Genomic DNA, 18,924 nt, shown 5'->3' on the forward strand with positions numbered 1-18,924 from the left:
AGAGTTCAAGCCCCACAACCTATCAAAAAAAAAAAAAAAAAAGAGCCTCAGGGCCGTTCCTGCCCGGGCTGGCTTTGAACCTCGATCCTCAGATCTCAGCCTCCTGAGTAGCTAGGATTACAGGCGTGAGCCACCAGCGCCCAGCTGATTTGTAAATATTTTTTAAATAGGAAAAACACCACCAGTCTCCTCATTATCAGGGGGAATGTGAATTGGAATTTAGCTTCTGGAGGGGAAAGAATTTAGCTAGCAAACCACACACATGTATTTAGCTCTTTAAATTCAGCAAGTGTCCATTAGAAATCCACCCTGAAGATAAACATATCTAAGGGCTAGGAATGTGGCCTCGTGGTAGAGTGCTTGCCTAGAGTGCATGAAACCCTGGGGTTTGATTCCTCGGTATCACATATACAGAAAAAGCAAGAAGTGGTGCTGTGGCTCAAGTGGTAGAGCGCTAGTCTAAGCTGAAGAGCTCAGGGACAGCGCCCAGGCCCAGAGTTCAAGCCCTATGACTGACAAAAAAAAAAAAAAGGAAAGAAAATACATGTGCACAAAAATAAGTATTGCAGTATTATTTATCATTTCAAAATCCTAGAAATAGCAATGCCTATATGCAAGACAACAACTCCGTGAACTGCAGTATAAGCACACAATGGAATACTATATAGCTGTGAAAGGTATGAGATCATCTCCAAGAACCGATATCCCACAACATACACCAGTAAAAACTACAGACTACAAAAGATACCGAAAGTATTCTGTCTCTCAAATAAGAAAGAAGGGATGGTAAAGAGATAGACAAGTGTGTGCCCATTTGTAAAAAGGAAGAGAAATTAGGAAGTAAATCAATCAGCTACTGAAGGTTTAGATACTGAATATCTCCCGTAGGTCTATGCATGAAAGGCTTGGTGGCAAGTGGGCAGTAAGATCTTTTGGGGAGAAGTGGAGGTGGGATGTCCTTAAGCCACAGGCAGCATGCCCCCAAGGGGGACTGTGGAAACCCTATCCAGCCTCCATCATTTTGCTTCTGACCATTCGTGAGCAGGTCTGCTCTGTCTCACTTTCAAGCCCGTTACTGTCTTTCCATAGGCCCAAAGCAACAGGGGCAACTGATCACAGAAGAGAATCTCCAAAACTGATATTGTATCTTTCTTTTGTTGACGGTACTAGGAATTGAATACTCATTTCCAGGCTTGCTTGCTTAGTTGGAGCTCTACCACTTGTCTCTAGCCCTGCTTTGTGTGCGTGTGTGCATGTGCATATGTGTGTGCATAGTCCTGGGGCTTGAACCCAGGGCTGAATGCTGTCCCAGAGGTTCTTGTTCTCCTCAAGGCTAGTGCTCTACCACTTGAACTACAGCTCCATTTCTGGCTTTTTGCTGATTAATTGGAGATAAGAGTCTCATGGACATTTGTGCTGGGGCTGGCTCTGAATCATGATCCTAAGTTCTCACCAGCCCCAGCACATAAGACTCTTGTCTCCTAGGATTACAGACACGAGCCATCAGTACATACCTCCCAGTTTCTGCTTGTGTTGACCTTGAACTATGACCCATTGAATCATTAGGAGTTACAGACAAATCTTTTTACAGCCAAATCTTTTTTCTTAAGTTAATCATTTCAGGTAGTTAGTTACAGTGCCAGAAAGATGACTGACAAAGCTGCCCACAAAGGTGAGTGGAAAAAGGGAATGCACTGGAGAACGGAACATGGCCACAGGGTTGAAGGGCATACATTCTTTTTTTTTGGTCAGTCATGGGGCCTGAACTCTGGCCTTGGGCGCTGTCCCTCAGCTCTTCAGCTCAAGGCTAGCACTCTACCACTGAAGCCACAGCACCACTTCCGGCTTTTGCTGCCTGTGTGGTGCTGAGGAATCGAACCCAGGGCCTTGTGCATGCAAGGCAAGCACTCTACCACTGAGCCACCTTCCCAGCCAGGGTATACATTCTTATACCTTGGACTCAGAACCACGATGGCATTCCACACACCCTCACAAACTAAGAATCAACAGAGGTGAAGTCAATTTGAGAGAACCAAAAGTGGGATATAATTGCCAGTGAAGTAAACACACTTGATAATATCCAAGTTATTAGAAAATAGTATTTTGGGGCTGGGAATGTGGCTTACTGGGAGAGTGCTTGCCTAGCATGCATGAAGCCCTGGGTTCGATTCCTCAGTACCACATAAACAGAAAAAGACGGAAGTAGCACTGTGGCTCAAGTGGTAGAGTGCTAGCCTTGAGCAAAAGCAGCTCAGGGACAGTGCCAGACCCTGAGTTCAAGCTCAAGCCTGGCCAAAAAAAAAAAAAAAGAACTTTGATTATATACAGTAAAGCTAAGCACATGAATTGAGCCAATAAGCTGGGCGCACACTGGGAAGGTGGCTCAATGGTAGAGTGCTTACCTTGCATGCATGAGGCCCTGGGTTTGATTCCTCAGCACCATACAAGCAGAAAAAGCCAGAAGTGGCTCTGTGGCTCAAGTGGTAGAGCGCTAGCCTTGAGCTGAAAAGCTGAGGAGGAACAACACCCAGGCCCAGAGTTCAGGCCTCATGACCAACAAAAAATAAAAATAAATAAGCTGTGGCTCAAGCGGTGCACTCCTTGAGCTAAAGAGTGCAGGGACAGCGCCCAAGGCCAGAGTTCAAGCCCCATGACTGACCAAAAATAAATAAATAAATAAATAAATAAAGCTGGGCACTGGAGGCTCACACCTGATCTGAGGATCATGGTTTAAAGCCAGCCATGGCAGGAAAGGCCATGAGACTCTTATCTCCAATAAGCCACCAGAATACCGGAAGCGACACTGTGGCTCAAGTGGTAGAACGTGCCCTGAGCTAAAGAGCTCAGGAACAGCGCCCAGGCCCAGAGTTCAAGGCCCACAATCAACAAAGACCAAAAACAAAAAACAAAAACCACCAGTCAATATGTATAAATAGGTTTTTCACAGGAACATTAGCTTCCAATTCTGGAACTAAATTCTCTGTATTCTAGAAATGAACAAAACCAAAATATCTGCAAAAAAAAAAAATTAGTTTATCCTTGCTAGAGAAAAATGAAGGAGAATGAGAGGCTCTCTTGCTTAGTACACGCCTGCGCATCCTTGCTCTTAGAGTAAGTCTAGAAGCAGTCGTAAAAAGTAGGTCGAAGTTCAGGATCCCAGTTCAAATCTATTTTCTACCACACCAGGGCTCCTTAGAGAATGGTTATGTCCACTGACAGGCTAGATAAACATAAAATGAGCTTGAGAATTTATTGTGGAGACAGAGAATAAGAAAATGCTTAAGAGTAACATGAGCCTGCATAAAGAATTCGGGGATCAATGGGAAGTAATTCCTAACAGTCAAAGCCAGAACAACTTGGCCAATAAAACAAATAACAATAACATCAAATCTTGCTCAACAAGGGTTAGGACACAGGCAAAAGTGGTAGACTCCCCTTTGTGCAACGTGTTTTTATTTTTTCAAAAAACAGAGTTTAAGTTGGGCGCTGGTGGCTCACGCCTGTAATCCTAGCTACTCAGGAGGCTGAGATCTGAGGATTGTGGTTCAAAGCCAGTACAGGCAGGAAAGTCCTTGAGACTCTTATCTCTAAGAAACCACCAGGAAACCGGAAACGACACTGTGGCTCAAGTGGTAGAGTGCACCTTAAGCTGAAGAGCTGAGGGACAGTGCTCAGGCCTAGAGTTCAAGCCCCACAACCTATCAAAAAAAAAATTTTTTTGAGTTTTGCTCTATGCTCAGGCTAGCCTGAACTATGATCCTATTTGTGGTTCCTTAGGCTGCTAAGATGACAAGTTCGAATCTCCACACACAGTCATTAAATGAGATTCGCCCCTCAAATCCCAGGCTTTGGTTGAGAGAGTCCCAGGTTGGCCTCAAATTGCAATCACCTATCTCTGTTTTCCAACTAGCTAGGATTACAGGGATGAGCCACTTCACCCCATTTTTTCTTTGGAAGGTCTTAGGGCTTGAATTCTGAGCCTGGGCACTGTCCATGAGCTCTTTCACTCAAGGCTAGGGCTCTACCACTTTGAGTTACAACACTACTTCTGGTTTTCTAGTGGTTCATTGAAGATAAGAATCTTATGTACTTTCCTGTCCAGGCTGGCTCTGAGTTGCGATTCTCAGAGCTCAGCCTCCAGAGTAGCTAAAATTATGTGAGTGAGTGAGCCATCGGCACCCAGCAACTTTACTCAGCTTTTAAGAAAAAAAAAAAATTTCCAGAGCTAGTAAGGTGGCTCAGTGGTAGAGCACTTGCCTTGCATGCATGAGGCCCTGGGTTCGATTCCTCAGCACCACATAAGCAAAAACAAAAAAGCTGGAAGTGGCGTTGTGGCTCGAGTGGTAGAGCGCTAGCCTTGAGCTGAAGAGCTGAGGGACAGCACCCAGGCCCAGAGTTCAGGCCCCACAACCGAACCACCCCCCAAAAAAAATTTCTCAACAAAATAAACATACAAGTTCATGCTACTGTAAACATTCAGTTAAATACATCAAGGAAGGAAAAAGAAAAGCCTTTCCCATAGAAATTCCAATTTTATTAATAACACGGGAATACAGAAAACTACTGGTTTAATTTAAAAGTGTCAGGGTCATTGAATGACACCAAGAAAGACTGGGGGCCACGACAGATTTCAGGACACTCATGAAAAATAACTACATGCAATGTAGCAAGTCCACTGTTAAAACCCAGGGAGACCCTGAGTCCAGTGTATACGCCCGTGCCGACTTCCAGGTTCTAGTCACACTGGGGGAAGTTACGGGGAGGACACATGAAAATGTGCTGCATGTAACTTCCTACTGTGCTTCACATTTAGCTCCAAGAAATTAAAAAAAGAAAAGAAAAGCAAGAGTTCTCCTGACTATGAAGTAGACAAGCACAGGGACAGTGTCCTGGCACCTCCCTTCATCTTCTAGAAGGACAGTATGGTATGAAATGATGAACCAATAAATAAATGCACTGACAGGCTATGGTGTCAAATAAAATTCCAAGCCTGTACAGACAAAACAACAATGCTACAGATCAAAAATATTTCACATGTAGCTGGGTGCCGGTGGCTCACGCCTGCAATCCTTGTTACTCAAGAGGCTGAGAGCTAGAGATCGTGGTTCAAAGCCAGCCTGGGCAGGAAAAGTCTATGAGACTTTTTTTTTTTTTGGTCCGGTTGTGGGGCCTGAACCCTGGGCCAGGGCGCTGTCTCTCAGCTTTTCAGCTCAAGCCTAGCACTCTACCACTTGAGAGCCACAGCACCACTTCCAGATTTTTCTGCTTATGTGGTGCTGAGGAATCAAAGCCAGGGCCTTATGCATGCAAGGCAAGCACTCTACCACTGAGCCATCTTCCCAGCCCTCTGTGAGACTCTTATCTCCAATTAATCACCAGAAAACCCGAAGTGGTGCTGTGGCTCAAGTGGTAGAGTGCTTGCCTTAAGCTGAAGAGCTCAGGGACTACACCAGGCCCACAGTTCAAGCCCCACAACTGACCAAAAACAAAGAAAGAAAGAAAGAAAGAGAGAGAGAGAGAGAGAAAGAAAGAAAGAAAGAAAGAAAGAAAGAAAGAAAGAAAGAAAGAAAGAAAGAAAGAAAGAAAGAAAGAAAGAAAGAAAATATTTCACATGTGAAAACAGAGCTGGGTGCTGGAGGCTCAGGCTTATAACCCTAGCTACTCAGGAGGCTGAGATCTGAGGATTTCCTGCCAGTCTAGGCAGGAAAGCCTGTGAGACTCTTTATCTCTCCAATGAACCACCAGAAAACCAGAAATGGTGATGTAGCTCAAAGTGATAGCATAGTAGCCTTGAGCAAAAGAGCTCAGGGACAAAGCCTAGTCTAAAACAAAGAAAGAAGACAATTCAGAGATAACAGCATGGTATGCAAAGCTCCAAAACAATTGTTTAGTGCTTCTTGGCCCTGAACTGGCAGAAAGTTAACTCTAAGATAATATGAATTCCTAGGTCACATGACAGCTTGGCCTCAGACCTACTTGAGGAATTTTTTTTCTCATGGCTACTGGAAATAGGAAGCAGCTAATCTGTAAACTGGAAAACAGATCAAACCTGTGACTATTTTTGATCTCCTTTGCTGCCTACCATGAATAATAGGTGGCAATACATTTGTTATAAGCTACTTTTTTTTTCTTTTGCTGGTTGCGGGGCTTCAACTCGGCCTGGGCACTGTCCTTGAACTCTTTTGCTCAAAGCTAGCAGTCTACCACTTTGAGCCACATCCCCATTCTTGGTTTTTGACTGGTTAATTGTAAACAAGAGTTTTATGGGGACTTTTCTGCTTAGATTGGCTTCAAACCCCAGATCTCAACCTTCTGAGTAGCTAGGATTGCGGGTGTGAGCCACCAGTACCAAACTTACAAGCCACTTTTGATGTCTTCAATTAGTACTTCAGCAGACACTGTTACAAGAACACAGGAATGCTTGGGATTGCTCCTCAGTAGGCGTTCTCAATCCTATCACAGAGCAATGCTCCAGATCAGGATTACCAAGAAAGCATTATCTGCCTCCCAATGTCTCCAGAGTTAACCACCAAATGAGGTGGTTTAAACCCAGGTATTTTCAACCCATCCCACTCCACCATATTTCATGCACACACTGCTGAGGCATTTAGAGTTGGGTGCTGGTAGCTCCCGCCTGTAATCCTGGCTCAAAGTGGTAGAGTGCTAGCCTTGAGCAGAAGAGCTCAGGGACAGCACCCAGACCCTGAGTTCAAGCCCCAGGACCATAAACAACAAAAACAAAAAAAGAAACAACAACCAGTATCCGTAGAGGGAAATAAGTAACACACAAAAAAATTGCAAGACATAGATGTGTCTGCTTGTTCTTGAAGCACAGAGATAGGTCCCTGAGCTAAATACTTCTCACTGTCTAAAGTACACATTCAACAACCACCAATAAGTGGTTGATAAGTAAGTGTATCATTAATAACTTTCATACTTCTTTTCTTCCTTTTACTTAATCGCCAAAGCATTATGAAAATGAAGACTTCTTATGCTTCTCAATGGGAGACAAAAAAATGAGCAGGAAGTGTCACACCTGCTATAACCTACTGTGCTGAATGCAGAAGGCTGCGTAAGGGCCAGGATTCTATTACCATGTCCTGTGCCTGAACAGTCTGTCAAAAGGCTAACCCAAAGGCTGACCAGCTTGATACTGATCCCAAAGCTATGTAGTAGTCAGGATTTAAACTAAAGTTTTCCACTATCAATCTGACATTTCTAGGATATCAAAATACTAGCCAAAAATACTTGTCCTCATATACTTCTACCGTGGGGAAGGGCACAGCCAGTTCTGGGAAAAAGCTGACTTTCTGCAGGGAAAAGCTGCAATCTCACAATTTTTTAAAAAAGGCTACAGAGATTTTTGCTTTCCTTTTGATTCATGGTGGCTAAAGGACACAGCACTCCCTCCTCCTTTATGACCTAAATGTAGCATCAGCTTGAAAGAAAAATTGAAATCTCACTTTCCTCTGGAGTGAACGGCATGGCCAGAGCCCCCTCAGAGTCAGCGTGAGCAAGATGAATCCTACACCTGCACCCCTTTGATCCCGAGAAGAATGGTACATTACCGGCCTTCCTTTTGGTTCACCATGGGCCTTTTCATTAGATTCCATTTGATCCCCTTTCGTGCACCTACAGACAATTTCATGTGTGTCTCCCACAAAATTGAAGTCATTTTTGGTTAGTATTGGTTTGTATCCATGAAGGAAAGGAAAATTGTTTACTGAGACTAAACTGTGAAAAGAAAAAAATCAGGATAAATAGCTAATCCTTACTCCTTATCTGCTCTCTTACCCAAAATATGTTTAAGACAATCTGAAGTTAGGTGAAGAGAGTAAGAATAGAGATTCCTAGCGGTACTACCGCTCCACACTGTCTTATGGGATGTGATTTCATTGGCAAACCCTAAACTTCCGTGGTGCACAAGTGCTGCTGGGAACCTGGTGGTTGCTAGGCAGCAGTAAGCAGCACACACGTGAGCAAGGACTGGCAAGGGTCAGGGCCACAGCACATGCGCAAAGCACCTGCGTGGTCAGATCACTCAGAACGGGGACCACTATCAACTGTTGTCTGAAGGAGCTCTAGGTGTCACGTCACAGAGGGATGTTTTATCTGAACCCATCAAAATTGAATTGAAGATGAAAATTTTGAAAAAGAGCTCCCATTGGCCGGGTGCTGGTGGCTCATGCCTGTAATCCTAGCTACTCAGGAGGCTGAGATCTGAGGATCGCGGTTCAAAGCCAGCCCAGGCAGGAAAGTCCGTGAGACTCTTATCTCCAATAAACCACCTGAAAAAACGGAAGTGGTGCTGTGGCTCAAGTGGTAGAGTGCTCACCTTGAGCTGAAGAGCTGAGGGACAGTGCCCAGACCCAGAGTTCAAGCCCCACAACTAACCAAAAAAAAAAAGGAGCTACCACCTTTTTGCAACTTTAAGAGAAAATTCCACAGGATAAAATCCTAATCAGTAAGGATTACAGTATTACAGTCACGTACCCTGTAGAAGAGCCTCCCTCCCTCAGGTGCCACTGTGGGCACACTCCAAGTTGTCATGGCCATTGCTACGATAGTACTGCACCATTCCAAATCTCTAGGAGTGTGCACCTGGGTGCAAACCTATTGGTCTGAATGAACTAAATTCATCTCAGTCCAGCAAGAATACCTGTAATAAAATGTTAAAATGAGACATGAATCTGTCAGCCAGGCACCAGTAGCTCATGTCTGTAATCCTGAAGATCATAGTTCGAAGCCAGCCCAGGCAGGAGAGTCCCTAAGGTGCTATTCCCCAATTAACCAACTCAAAAACTGGAAGTAGGGCATGGCTCTAAGTGGTATAGTGCTAGCCTTGAGCAAAAGAGCTCAAGGACAGCCCTGTGAGTTCAAGGCCCATGACTGGCAAAAATTAAAATTAAAAAATAAAAAAATTCTCCCAATCTGAAGAGGATTGAGAAATTCTGAAAGCTATTGGTTTTGAGTAATCCTGTCAAAACACATTGAATAGTCAGTTACAGGTATGTTTATGTCCTAATCCCTCAAATCACTTATACTCACTAACAAGAAAAGATCAGACAAGAAAAGAAAACAAATGCAAGCAAAGATAAGAGCTACCCAGTGTCTTAGCCAGCAATTCAACTGTCCTGTTAACCTAGCCATCCTCAAAGTCCTCGGCCCACAAGCAGGCTGAAAATTGCAAAGTGATCTCTGAGAAATATTCAAAAGCTGTGGGAATCTACAAAGTTCACAGACACCAGAGAGTCTCAACCTTTTCCTAAAGTCCTAAGAGAAGGAAAGGCAACAACAACCCCTGACTGGCCAGCAGAGTAAGCAAGCTGTCTGGCCAGGGGCCAAAGCTGGCTCCTCCATCTGCAGCTAAGAGAACAAGCTTCACAGTTTTAAATGGCTGAAAAAAAATGTTACAGGACCTATTTCCTTATAAGTGTCAGCACTCACTTATGAAGGATCTTTTTTGAACTTTCCCAAGCTTTTCTGAATGTACTGTGTTCATAAGAACTCCTGTATCATTTATATGTAATAAATATACATGTAAGTAAAAGTATATAGAAAAAAAAGACCTATTTCCTGGTATGTGGAAATTAAATGAAACTCAAATTTTAGTTTCATTAAAAACAAAGTTTTGCTGAAGCATGACCTCCTCATTTGTTTGCGTGCTGCCGGTGCCTTTGCATACCAATGACAGAACTGAATAGTTGAGACCAAGGCCATATGAAATTTACCTAGGCTCAAGAGTTTGCCAAAACCTGCCCCGTAATAACAGTTGCTGTTAATGTGCCCGGAAATAACTGGCTTTAGCTGTGTAACTGCACAACAGATTCCAGATGGTTGTACTGAACAGCATGTGAGAACGGAGAGAGACATGACTATACCTTGCTGAAATTAAGCTAAAGGCTAGCTAAATCCCAGTGACTTTAGGAAACCAAACAAACCAAACACAAAAGTAAACAGTTCTTTCACCACTTTATTACTTATTATTTCCAGTGAGGACAGGGCTTTTGGACTGTTAGTTATACGAGGTCCAGAGCCTGCCAAGTGCACATGCAATGTAGCAGGACACATGGCGGACTTTTTTGAGAGGACATAAGACACCCCAGGCGGCCATGCTCGCGTTTTGCTTAAGATGGTGGGACTGGCTGCCATGTCCGCTTATTGTCCTACCACAAACCTTCACTATGTTCTCCCTAGTCTCCCCTCAGCGTTTGGAGTGGGAAATTGTTTGGACATCCCGAAAGTGTGAAGTTAGGGAGTGAAATCACCATCGCTCCGCCTTGTCCTCAGCCAGCATGCTGCTGGCATCTGCTCTAGCCGTTCCGCACCTTTCCTGGTGGCAGGGTGCCGTCTTCACAGAAGACCACTGGAATACTTCACCCTAAATACTTGAGCAAAGGCTACTAAGTTTTTGTTTTCCAGCAAAGAAAAATGCAATAAAACAGCAAGAATAGAAAACAAACTAAACTAGAAGAAAGACAAAGAGGCAAAGCCAGATTAGTAATGACACTGGCAACGTCTGGGCCATCAACAATGCTGAGGTGATGCTGAGTGCAGCACTGGTAACTGGGGGATCCGATCGGACACTGCCCCCCAGCCTTAGCAACTTCTTCCTCACCTGAGACACTCGCGTCTCCAGAACTTACCTCAGGGCAGCAGCATGGTACGTATCAACATAGTCGGAAATGAAGAGCTCTCTGTTCTTAATTACTGGGTCTGTAATGACAAGTTCTCTTCCAGAGTCTGTCAAGAAAAAAAAAAAAGTTAGTTAAGAAGATATTAAAACTGAGCTTCACAAAACAGATAGAGAAGTTTTGCAAAATCTTTTTTTTCCAGTTCACCCCTCCCACTCCCACTCCCAATTAGAGGAAGCTCAGTAAACAACCAGGACTGGTTAACATCATAAATGTACAAAATATGACAAAAGAACAATATATAGTAAGAATAGTAAGAACAATGCCGGGCGCTGGCGGCTCACGCCTGTAATCCTAGTTACTCAGGAGGCTGAGATCTGAGGATCTCGGTTCAAAGCCAGCCCGGGCAGGAGAGACCTTGAGACTCCTATCTCCAATAAACCAGTAAATAGCCAACGTGCAGCTGTAATTGTAACCTCTCTGTACGGTATTTTCATAATTTTTTAAAAAAAAAAAAAGCTCAGAAAAAGTGCCCAGGAAAGTTAGAATGAACTTGTGACTTAGAAATTATGTAATCACTTAATCACAATCAAAAAAAAAAAAAAAAGAACTTCGGGGAAGGGAGGGAGGGAGGGGATGGTAGGGGGAAAACAATGGAGGGGCTAACAATGTTCAAGAAGAAGTGTACTCATTACCTCACTCATGGAACTGTAACCCTCTGTATAGTATCTTTACAATAAAAAATTAAAAAAAAAAAAGAGAGACTAGAGCTGAAAAAATTTAAAAAAAAAAAAAAAAGCTCAAGAAAAAGTGCCCAGGCCCTGAGTTCAAGCCCCAGTACTAGTGATAGATAGATAGATGGATGGATGGATAGACAGATATAGATAGATAGATAGATGATAGATAGAGAAGAAACAACTATCACACACCAGCAACTTGTAAAAGACTACAAATAGTAATCTTATCCACTTTGTGTCTTTTTATTTTTTATTTTGTTTGCTAAATTCGCCAAAATAAAATGACAAAATTAGAAGGACTAACTAAGTTGCTGTTTTAAATAAGAAAACAATATTTAACTAATATGTCTTTATTACTTCAAAAGAGTTTTAGGCAGGTGCTGGTGGTTCATGTCTGCAATCCTAGCTACTCAGGAGACTGAGAGCTGAGGATCAAGGTTTGAAACCAGTCTGGGCAGCAAAAGTCCGTGAGACTTTATCACTAATTAATCAGAGAAAAAGCAACGTGGCACTGTGGCTCAAGTGCTAGAGCACTAACCTTGAGCAAAAACGTCAGGGGCAGCACCCAGACCCCAAGTTCAACTTCCAAGGACTGGCATGGTGTGCAGGCACGCATGTGCGCACACACACACAATTATTTAAAAAACAATTTAAGGAGTAAATACAAGAAAAAGAACACTCTTCTTCTAAATGGTTTTGGTGTTGTTTATTGACTGAAAACCTGTCAACATATACAGTCCAAAAAAAGGACTGTGATTCTAAGAGCCTGAGCACTGCTACCAGGCCAGCAGAGGTACTCAGTCTCATCTCTAAACTCACCCACATCTACAGAGCCAAACCTGTCTCACTCAATGGTGTGCTTATCTAGCTTGAGGCCTCCTAGCCCCTAGCAAGAATCAACTAATCGTGTGTGTGTGTGTGTGTGTGTGTGTGTGTGTGTGTGTCTGTGTGTGTCTGTGTGTGTGTGTCTAAGAATTACACACTTTCCTGACTGGGTTGTCTATAAACTGTGATCGTACATATGTATAGATCCCCTGACAAGTTACTGACAAGTACAAGAAAATATAGAATTAAAAAAAAGCTGCCTAGAACACCTTTCAGTTCTGAAAAATCAACTATCACACCAAATTCCATAACATCATTCAAAAAGTTTTGATTTGAAAATTCAAGTTCAGGGGCTGGGAAGGTGGCTCAGTGTTAGAGTGCTTGCCTTGCATGCTCGAGGCCCTGGGTTCGATTCCTCAGCACCACATAAGCAGAAAGAAAAAAGCTGGAAGTGGCACTGTGGCTCAGTGGTAGAGCGCTAGCCTTGAGCTGAAGAGCTGAGAGGACAGTGCCCAGGCCCAGAGTTCAGGCCCCACGACCGGACCAAAAAAAAAAAAAAAAAAGAAAATTCAAGTTCAGTAGATTGAATACAGGGAAGCTAAATACAATTACTGAAAAGGAAAAGAAAGGGGCTGGGAAGGTGGCTCAGTGGTAGAGTGCTTGCCTTGAGCTGAAGACCTGAGGGACAGCGCCCAGGCCCAGAGTTCAGGCCCCATGACCGGACCCCTCCCCCCAAAAAAAGGAAAAGAAATACAATTTTATAAAGGTTTTTCTTTTTCTTTTTTGGGGAGTGGGGGGGAGGGGTTGGTTGGTCATGGGGCTCAAACTCAGGACCTGAGCACTGTCCCTGAGCTCTTCTGCTCAAGGTTAGTGCTCTACCACTTTGAGACACAGCGCCAATTCCAGTTTCCTGCTAGTTAATTGCCCTGGCTGGCTTTGAAGTGTGATCCAAAAATCTCAACCTCCTGAGTAGCTAAGGATTATAAGCATGAGCCATCAAGTGCTTAGTCTCCATAAGGTTTTTGATACTAGCTATTCATCAGTACTTGAAACAAGATATGTAAAGAACGAAGTGAATGCTAAGCCACATTTCCGGAACACTTGGCTGGCACACATGAGGGCCTGGGCTCAATTCCTCAGTATCATATAAACAAAAAATAAATAAAGGAAATAGAATGAAAACCGAAAAAAATATTTTAAAAAATTAAATTACTGTTGTTTCCGACGAGGAGCTATCTTTGTTTGAGGGGAGGGTTCTCCGTAGCACGGGCTCAGAGGTTTAAAAACAAAGAGCTGGGGCAGAAGCAGCCAGGAAAAGCTCTTTCTCAAGGAAGTTTACCAGAGTGGTTATAGCCACTTAAAGGATGTCTTTAGAAAGACTGTCACCAAAGCTAAAATATACAAGAATTAAATCAAAGAGATTTACTTACCGTTTTCATTATGTCGATCCTGAACCAAATGCTGGTACACTGAATCTGGAACTTCAGACTGACGGTAGTACCATTTGACGTTCATGAGTAGATGGTCCCTCTTACTCTGAAAAGGAAAATCTAACAGCATTAGGAACAGGATTGCAGGCGCCTGCAAGTGCATAGCATACCTATGATTACAAGGTCCTGTAAACAGATGGCCAGGCCAATGGGGAGAAACCACCATCACCAGGACAGGGATTGTAGGGTTGGACTGTATTTTTTTCAAACACCTCAGTCACAATACCCTCTGACCTTACCCCTCACAACCTGCTCATTTCAGGAAACAGAAGAGACCAATCTTGAAACTGCTTCTCTGCCAACCTGGTAGCTTGATCAATACTACGTTTTTATTGAACACACATACATGAGTGCATCTTTTTCTATCTTAATCCTCAGCCATCTTGGTATTTATGACTGGAACACACAGCTGAGGCTCACTACGAGCCTTTGTGTCATGAAGAGCTGACACCAAGTCAACTCTCTCCAAGGGTTGCTTATCACAGACGCTCTTAGATTCTCCCCCAAATGTGGATCGGTAGCTATTGCTGTATGTCAAACAAATGACATCCAACATGGATGGGGATGAAGAAACTATGGCCCACAAAGCAGCTCCTGCAATATTTATCTTTGAGTCTCGAGAAAGCAAACAGCGTCGCTTGTATAGAAGTGCTGGCACATCATGCAGAGGCTGATCAGCACCATGCAAATGTCTGAGGACGGTTAACACGAGGGTCTCTGAACGTTACCGCTGTTCTTAGTTCACTGAGAGCAGTAAGGGATCAAGGGCTACCATTTAATTTGAAGGTTATTCCACGCCAGGCTGAGAGAGAGCTCAACAGGGACTACACTGAGTTTTCCAGGGTTCATAAAACAGTAAACTCAGGAGAGCCCTGGACAGATCTCCCCCCAGAGCTGAAGGCTGGGTCAGGTCAGCCCTTTTGGCAGCTTCTACCTTCTCTCCCAGGTCCACTGGCCAGAAATCCCTGGGAGCTAAAGTTCAAAAAGTACCTCAAGTTCATAAGGATATAGCTAAAACCTAAAATATGTCAACAGGCCTCATTAATGGAGGAAATGGAAGATATGTCTTGCTTTAGTGAGAGGTCATAAATTTAGTCTACACTAAAAGGTTGAGAAGGGTTGAAAACATCTCTGCTAAAATACTTAAGCCATTAAAAGAACCAGGAAGGGGGGGGGGCAGGGGAAAGCACACCTCTCATAAATATGAACAGGGATTTAAATGTGTTATAAGTACCTAGATTCTTACTGTGTAATTCATTATGGCAAATACCCATGCCTTACAGAGACAGGCATCACACCAGTGGCTTGAATAAAACAGACAATCCTACATGATGAACTCTTTAGCTTCATCCATTTTGTGCTTTTGTGTGCATGCACACGCGCACCAGTTCCAGGACTTGAACTCAGGGCCTAGGCAGGGTCCTTGAGCTCTTTTTTGATTATTTTTTTATTTGTGCTGGTTCTAGGGCTTGAACTCAGGAACTGGGCGGGTCCCTGAGCTCTTTTGCTAGCACTCTACCAGTTTAGCTACTTCTGACTTTTTGATCCTTAATTGGAGACAAGAGTATTCGCAGACTTTCCTGCATGGGCTGGCTTCAAACCATAGTCCTCAGATCTCAGCCTCCCAAGCAGCTAGGATTACAGGCATGAGCCACTAGCACCCTGCATTTTACAATTTTTTTTTTTTTGTCATGAGGCTTGAACTCTGGGCCTGGATGCTGTCCCTCAGCTATTCAGCTCAAGGTAAACACTCTATCACTTGAGCCACAGAGTCACTTCTGGTTTTTTGGTGGTTTATTGGAGATAAGAGTCTCATGGACTTCCTACCTGGGCTGGCTTTGAACCACAATCCTCAGATCTCAGCCTCCTGAGTAGCTAGGATTACAGGCGTGAGCCACCAGTGCCCAGCCTTTACTTTTTAATCATAAAAACTGTTCAGTACTGTCTGGATGGAAAAAGGAGATGACTACCACTGTTCTTACAATTTTGTTTTGTTTTGTTTCTTAATGAAAGCAAAACAAATGCTAAGAATAAAACCTTGCTCCAGCACTTTGAGATAAAGAACATGGAATTATAATAGGTAAGAAAGCCTTCATTGCACAAATCCCAAAGCCACCACTTCCTATGCATTTGTGTCCACAGATTCTCTGAGTCTCTCCTTTTCTTATAAAATGGTACTAGTTAAACCTACTGAAAGAACTTAAAAACTAGTATCTGGAAACAAGCAAGTGCTTAAAGAAATAATCCATCTTTTGTTAGTAGATGATAGCACCCAGTGCTTCACAGGAATCTCAAGAACTCTGCTGACTAATACAGAAGGATTTTCTCCCAGGAACAGAGTTTCACGCAGGGAAGGGATGACACTGATCTCAGATCACCCAGCTACTAGCAGAGGTTCTCAAGCTTGCACTGATGAGTTACTGAAGGCAAGCATGTGAGCGTTCGGACCCAGCAGCAGTCCTGGCAACAATGTCTGAAACATCACTCTGTGTGTTTCTGCAACACATCCAAGATGCCTGAAAACCCAGGGAGCAACAGAAATATTTTCTGATACAGTAACTGGCAATGTACCGTGCTTATGTTTCTTGGAAACCTTTGGCTCTACATTTTTACGTTTCTTCTAATCCAAGGATACTTCCTGGTCACACATTTAAAAATGACTACTTTGGTCATGGTATTCAGTAGACACTCTGTGGAAAATGAACTATGCAACTTCTGGGCAGGGATGGGGTGGGGGGGAGAAGCTTAGGGAAAACGAAGGCAGGGGTGACACTGCTCAAAAAGAACTGTACTCATTACCTTATTTATGAAATGGTAAGCCTCTGTTCAACACCTTGATAAATAACAATAAGATTATTTTTAAAATTACTGCTCTGGTTTGTTTGTATCTAGACATAACTCCATGTTATACATTATCTCAGCAGTGGAAGGACTTTTGGCATTCTTAGTGTAGTACCACCTGGCAACCAGCGAGTGGCAGTGTTGTGTTTCAAAAAGACTAAAAATCTTTGCAACAGGACAAAGGTAGGGTCAGGCTAACCAGAAGTTCTAAAGAATTTCAGCAGCTGCCACAGGTACAATGTTTCCAGGTATGTAAGGAATTTAAAAATTCAGCATCTAAAAAGGAAGACAAGTGTGTGGCTCTAAACTGAAATTACAAACTATAATACTACATTTCTGCCTGAAGCCACTAATTCAGTCCCGCTAGTGTCCTGGGAAGTATGAAATGGAACAAGATGATTCTAGGATCTCTGCAGAAAGGTCATCCTGTCAGGAAAACAACTACTACAGGAGGGACCCCACTGCCCCTGGCTCCAAAAGCCACTTCAGCACTGGGGATTGCTCAAACATTAACCACAGGAAATCCTCATCGGATTCCTATTCCTTGTAAATCAGAGACTTAGCCCACAAAAATCACAGAAAATTAAAGCCAGAAATAAACAGGATAATCTGATCCAACATGAACTTTCAAGAGTAGTCATTAGACTCTTTTTGTTTTGTTTTGTTTTTGTGTGTCTCCGGTCCTGAGGCCTCAACTCTGGACCTGGGCACTATCCCTCAGCTCTTCCGCTCAAGGCTAGCACTCTACCACTTGAGCCACAGTGCCACTTCCAGCTTTTTTCTTTTTTGCTTATGTGGTGCTGAAGAATCGAACCCAGGGCTTCAGGCATGCAAGGCAAACACTCTACCACTGAGCCACCTTCCCAGCTCATCATTAGACTCTTGACTTCACAATTTACTATGCTGTGTAACTCTGGGCAAATAACTTTTCAAATTCCCTCTGCCCCCTAGTGTGGTTCCCAACTCACTAGATTGAGATGCTTTATTATATAAATTGAGTGGGTGTGGAGTTGGGGTCATGACTCAAATGGTAGAGCCCCATCTTGCCTGAATTAAATCCCCAGTACAGTCAAAAGACAAAGTCTATTGAAGAACTACTAATTGAAGCCAGTAATTGTGATTTCTTTTCAGTGTTTTACTCTGTGCCAGGCACCAGTGGCTCATGCCTGTAAATCCTAGCTACTCAGGAGGTTGACATCTGAGGATCGCAGTTCAAACACAGCCCCAGCAGAAAATCTGTGAGATTCTTCTCTCTAACCACCAGAAAACCAGAAGTGGAGCCGTGACTCAAAGTGATAGAGTGCTAGCCTTGAGCTCAGGAATAGCACCCAGGCCCTGAGTTCAAGCCCACAACTGACCTCCATCCCCCCCCCAAAAAAAGTACAGATGAAGATAGTAGTAAAACAATCACATACAGGATTTTTCTTTTCTCTGATTCAAAATTACGTTAGTTCTGTACAATAACCACAAGGGGGAAATGAGCTCTGTGGGAAATGAAGGCACAAGTGAATCCACTTCTTTATAAGCATGGCTCAAGTGGTAGAATGCCTGCCCAGGGAGCGAGAACAAAGCGCTGAACCCAAGCCTCAGCTGCTGGGGTTCCTAGGCAACCTGCCTTGTTATTTACTAGTGAATAACTGAAGGATGGCCTAAAAGCCACTGTGGGGATAAACGACTGGTCTACCCAAGGTGCTGAACCACATCGGAAGGAGGGCAAAGCACCCACCAGGAAGTGCACATGGCCACCATTTCACTTTCACACAAAAGCAATGCTGCATACATTGCGACCCATGAGCTGGCGAAGAAACCACCCAACAGGAGTCCATTATCTAACTGCTTGCAGGAAGTTTCCAGAACACAGAAGTTGTAAAGGTGGAAGGAGAGGGTTCAGGTTAAATTAAGGTTAATTCTTCCACATCCCTGGCTTGGGTTTCTTTTGAAATGAAAACTCCGCGTATATTTAAGGAAATGAATGATGCCAGACCCCACCCCCTTCACCTGGGCTTGGTAAAAAGACCAAATCTGCAGAGGGCAAAGGAAGGAAGAGGCCTTCTATAGCCAGGGCGGCGGACAACACGCCTGAGGACTAACGCATTTACTACAAGTCAGAACTGAAACGAAACACCCAAAATCACAGATAACCTGCAAAGGGAAAGGGAAGGGAGGGTAGGAGAAAAATAAAGGAGGGGATAACACCGTTTGGCAGGAAATGCACTCATTACCTTACACATGTAACTGTAACCACCCCCCCCCTTTACAGGATTTTTACAATAAAATTAAAAAAAAAAAACACTTGCAAAGATAACTAACAAAGAGTTAGGCCAAATCAACATGAGGTTCTGAGTTCAACACACACACACACACACACACACACACACACACACACACACACACACA

At 43.5% G+C, this 18,924-nt stretch overlaps 1 protein-coding gene across 1 annotated transcript in view; it reads right to left on the reverse strand.

The window, feature by feature from the left end:
• The window catches only part of LOC105997307 (arginine-glutamic acid dipeptide repeats protein-like), a 294,981-nt gene that overhangs the window by 61,560 nt on the left and 214,497 nt on the right, over positions 1–18,924 (reverse strand). Inside the window, exons 5-6 of the mRNA XM_013031704.1 lie at positions 13,627–13,732; positions 10,647–10,743 (exon numbers count right to left, since the gene is read on the reverse strand). Coding sequence (XP_012887158.1) covers positions 10,647–10,743; positions 13,627–13,732 — 203 coding nt within the window. The remainder of the gene's footprint in view (positions 1–10,646; positions 10,744–13,626; positions 13,733–18,924) is intronic.

The sequence above is a fragment of the Dipodomys ordii genome, unplaced genomic scaffold, assembly GCF_000151885.1.
Source record: "Dipodomys ordii isolate 6190 unplaced genomic scaffold, Dord_2.0 Scaffold6, whole genome shotgun sequence".
Lineage (NCBI taxonomy): Eukaryota > Metazoa > Chordata > Mammalia > Rodentia > Heteromyidae > Dipodomys > Dipodomys ordii.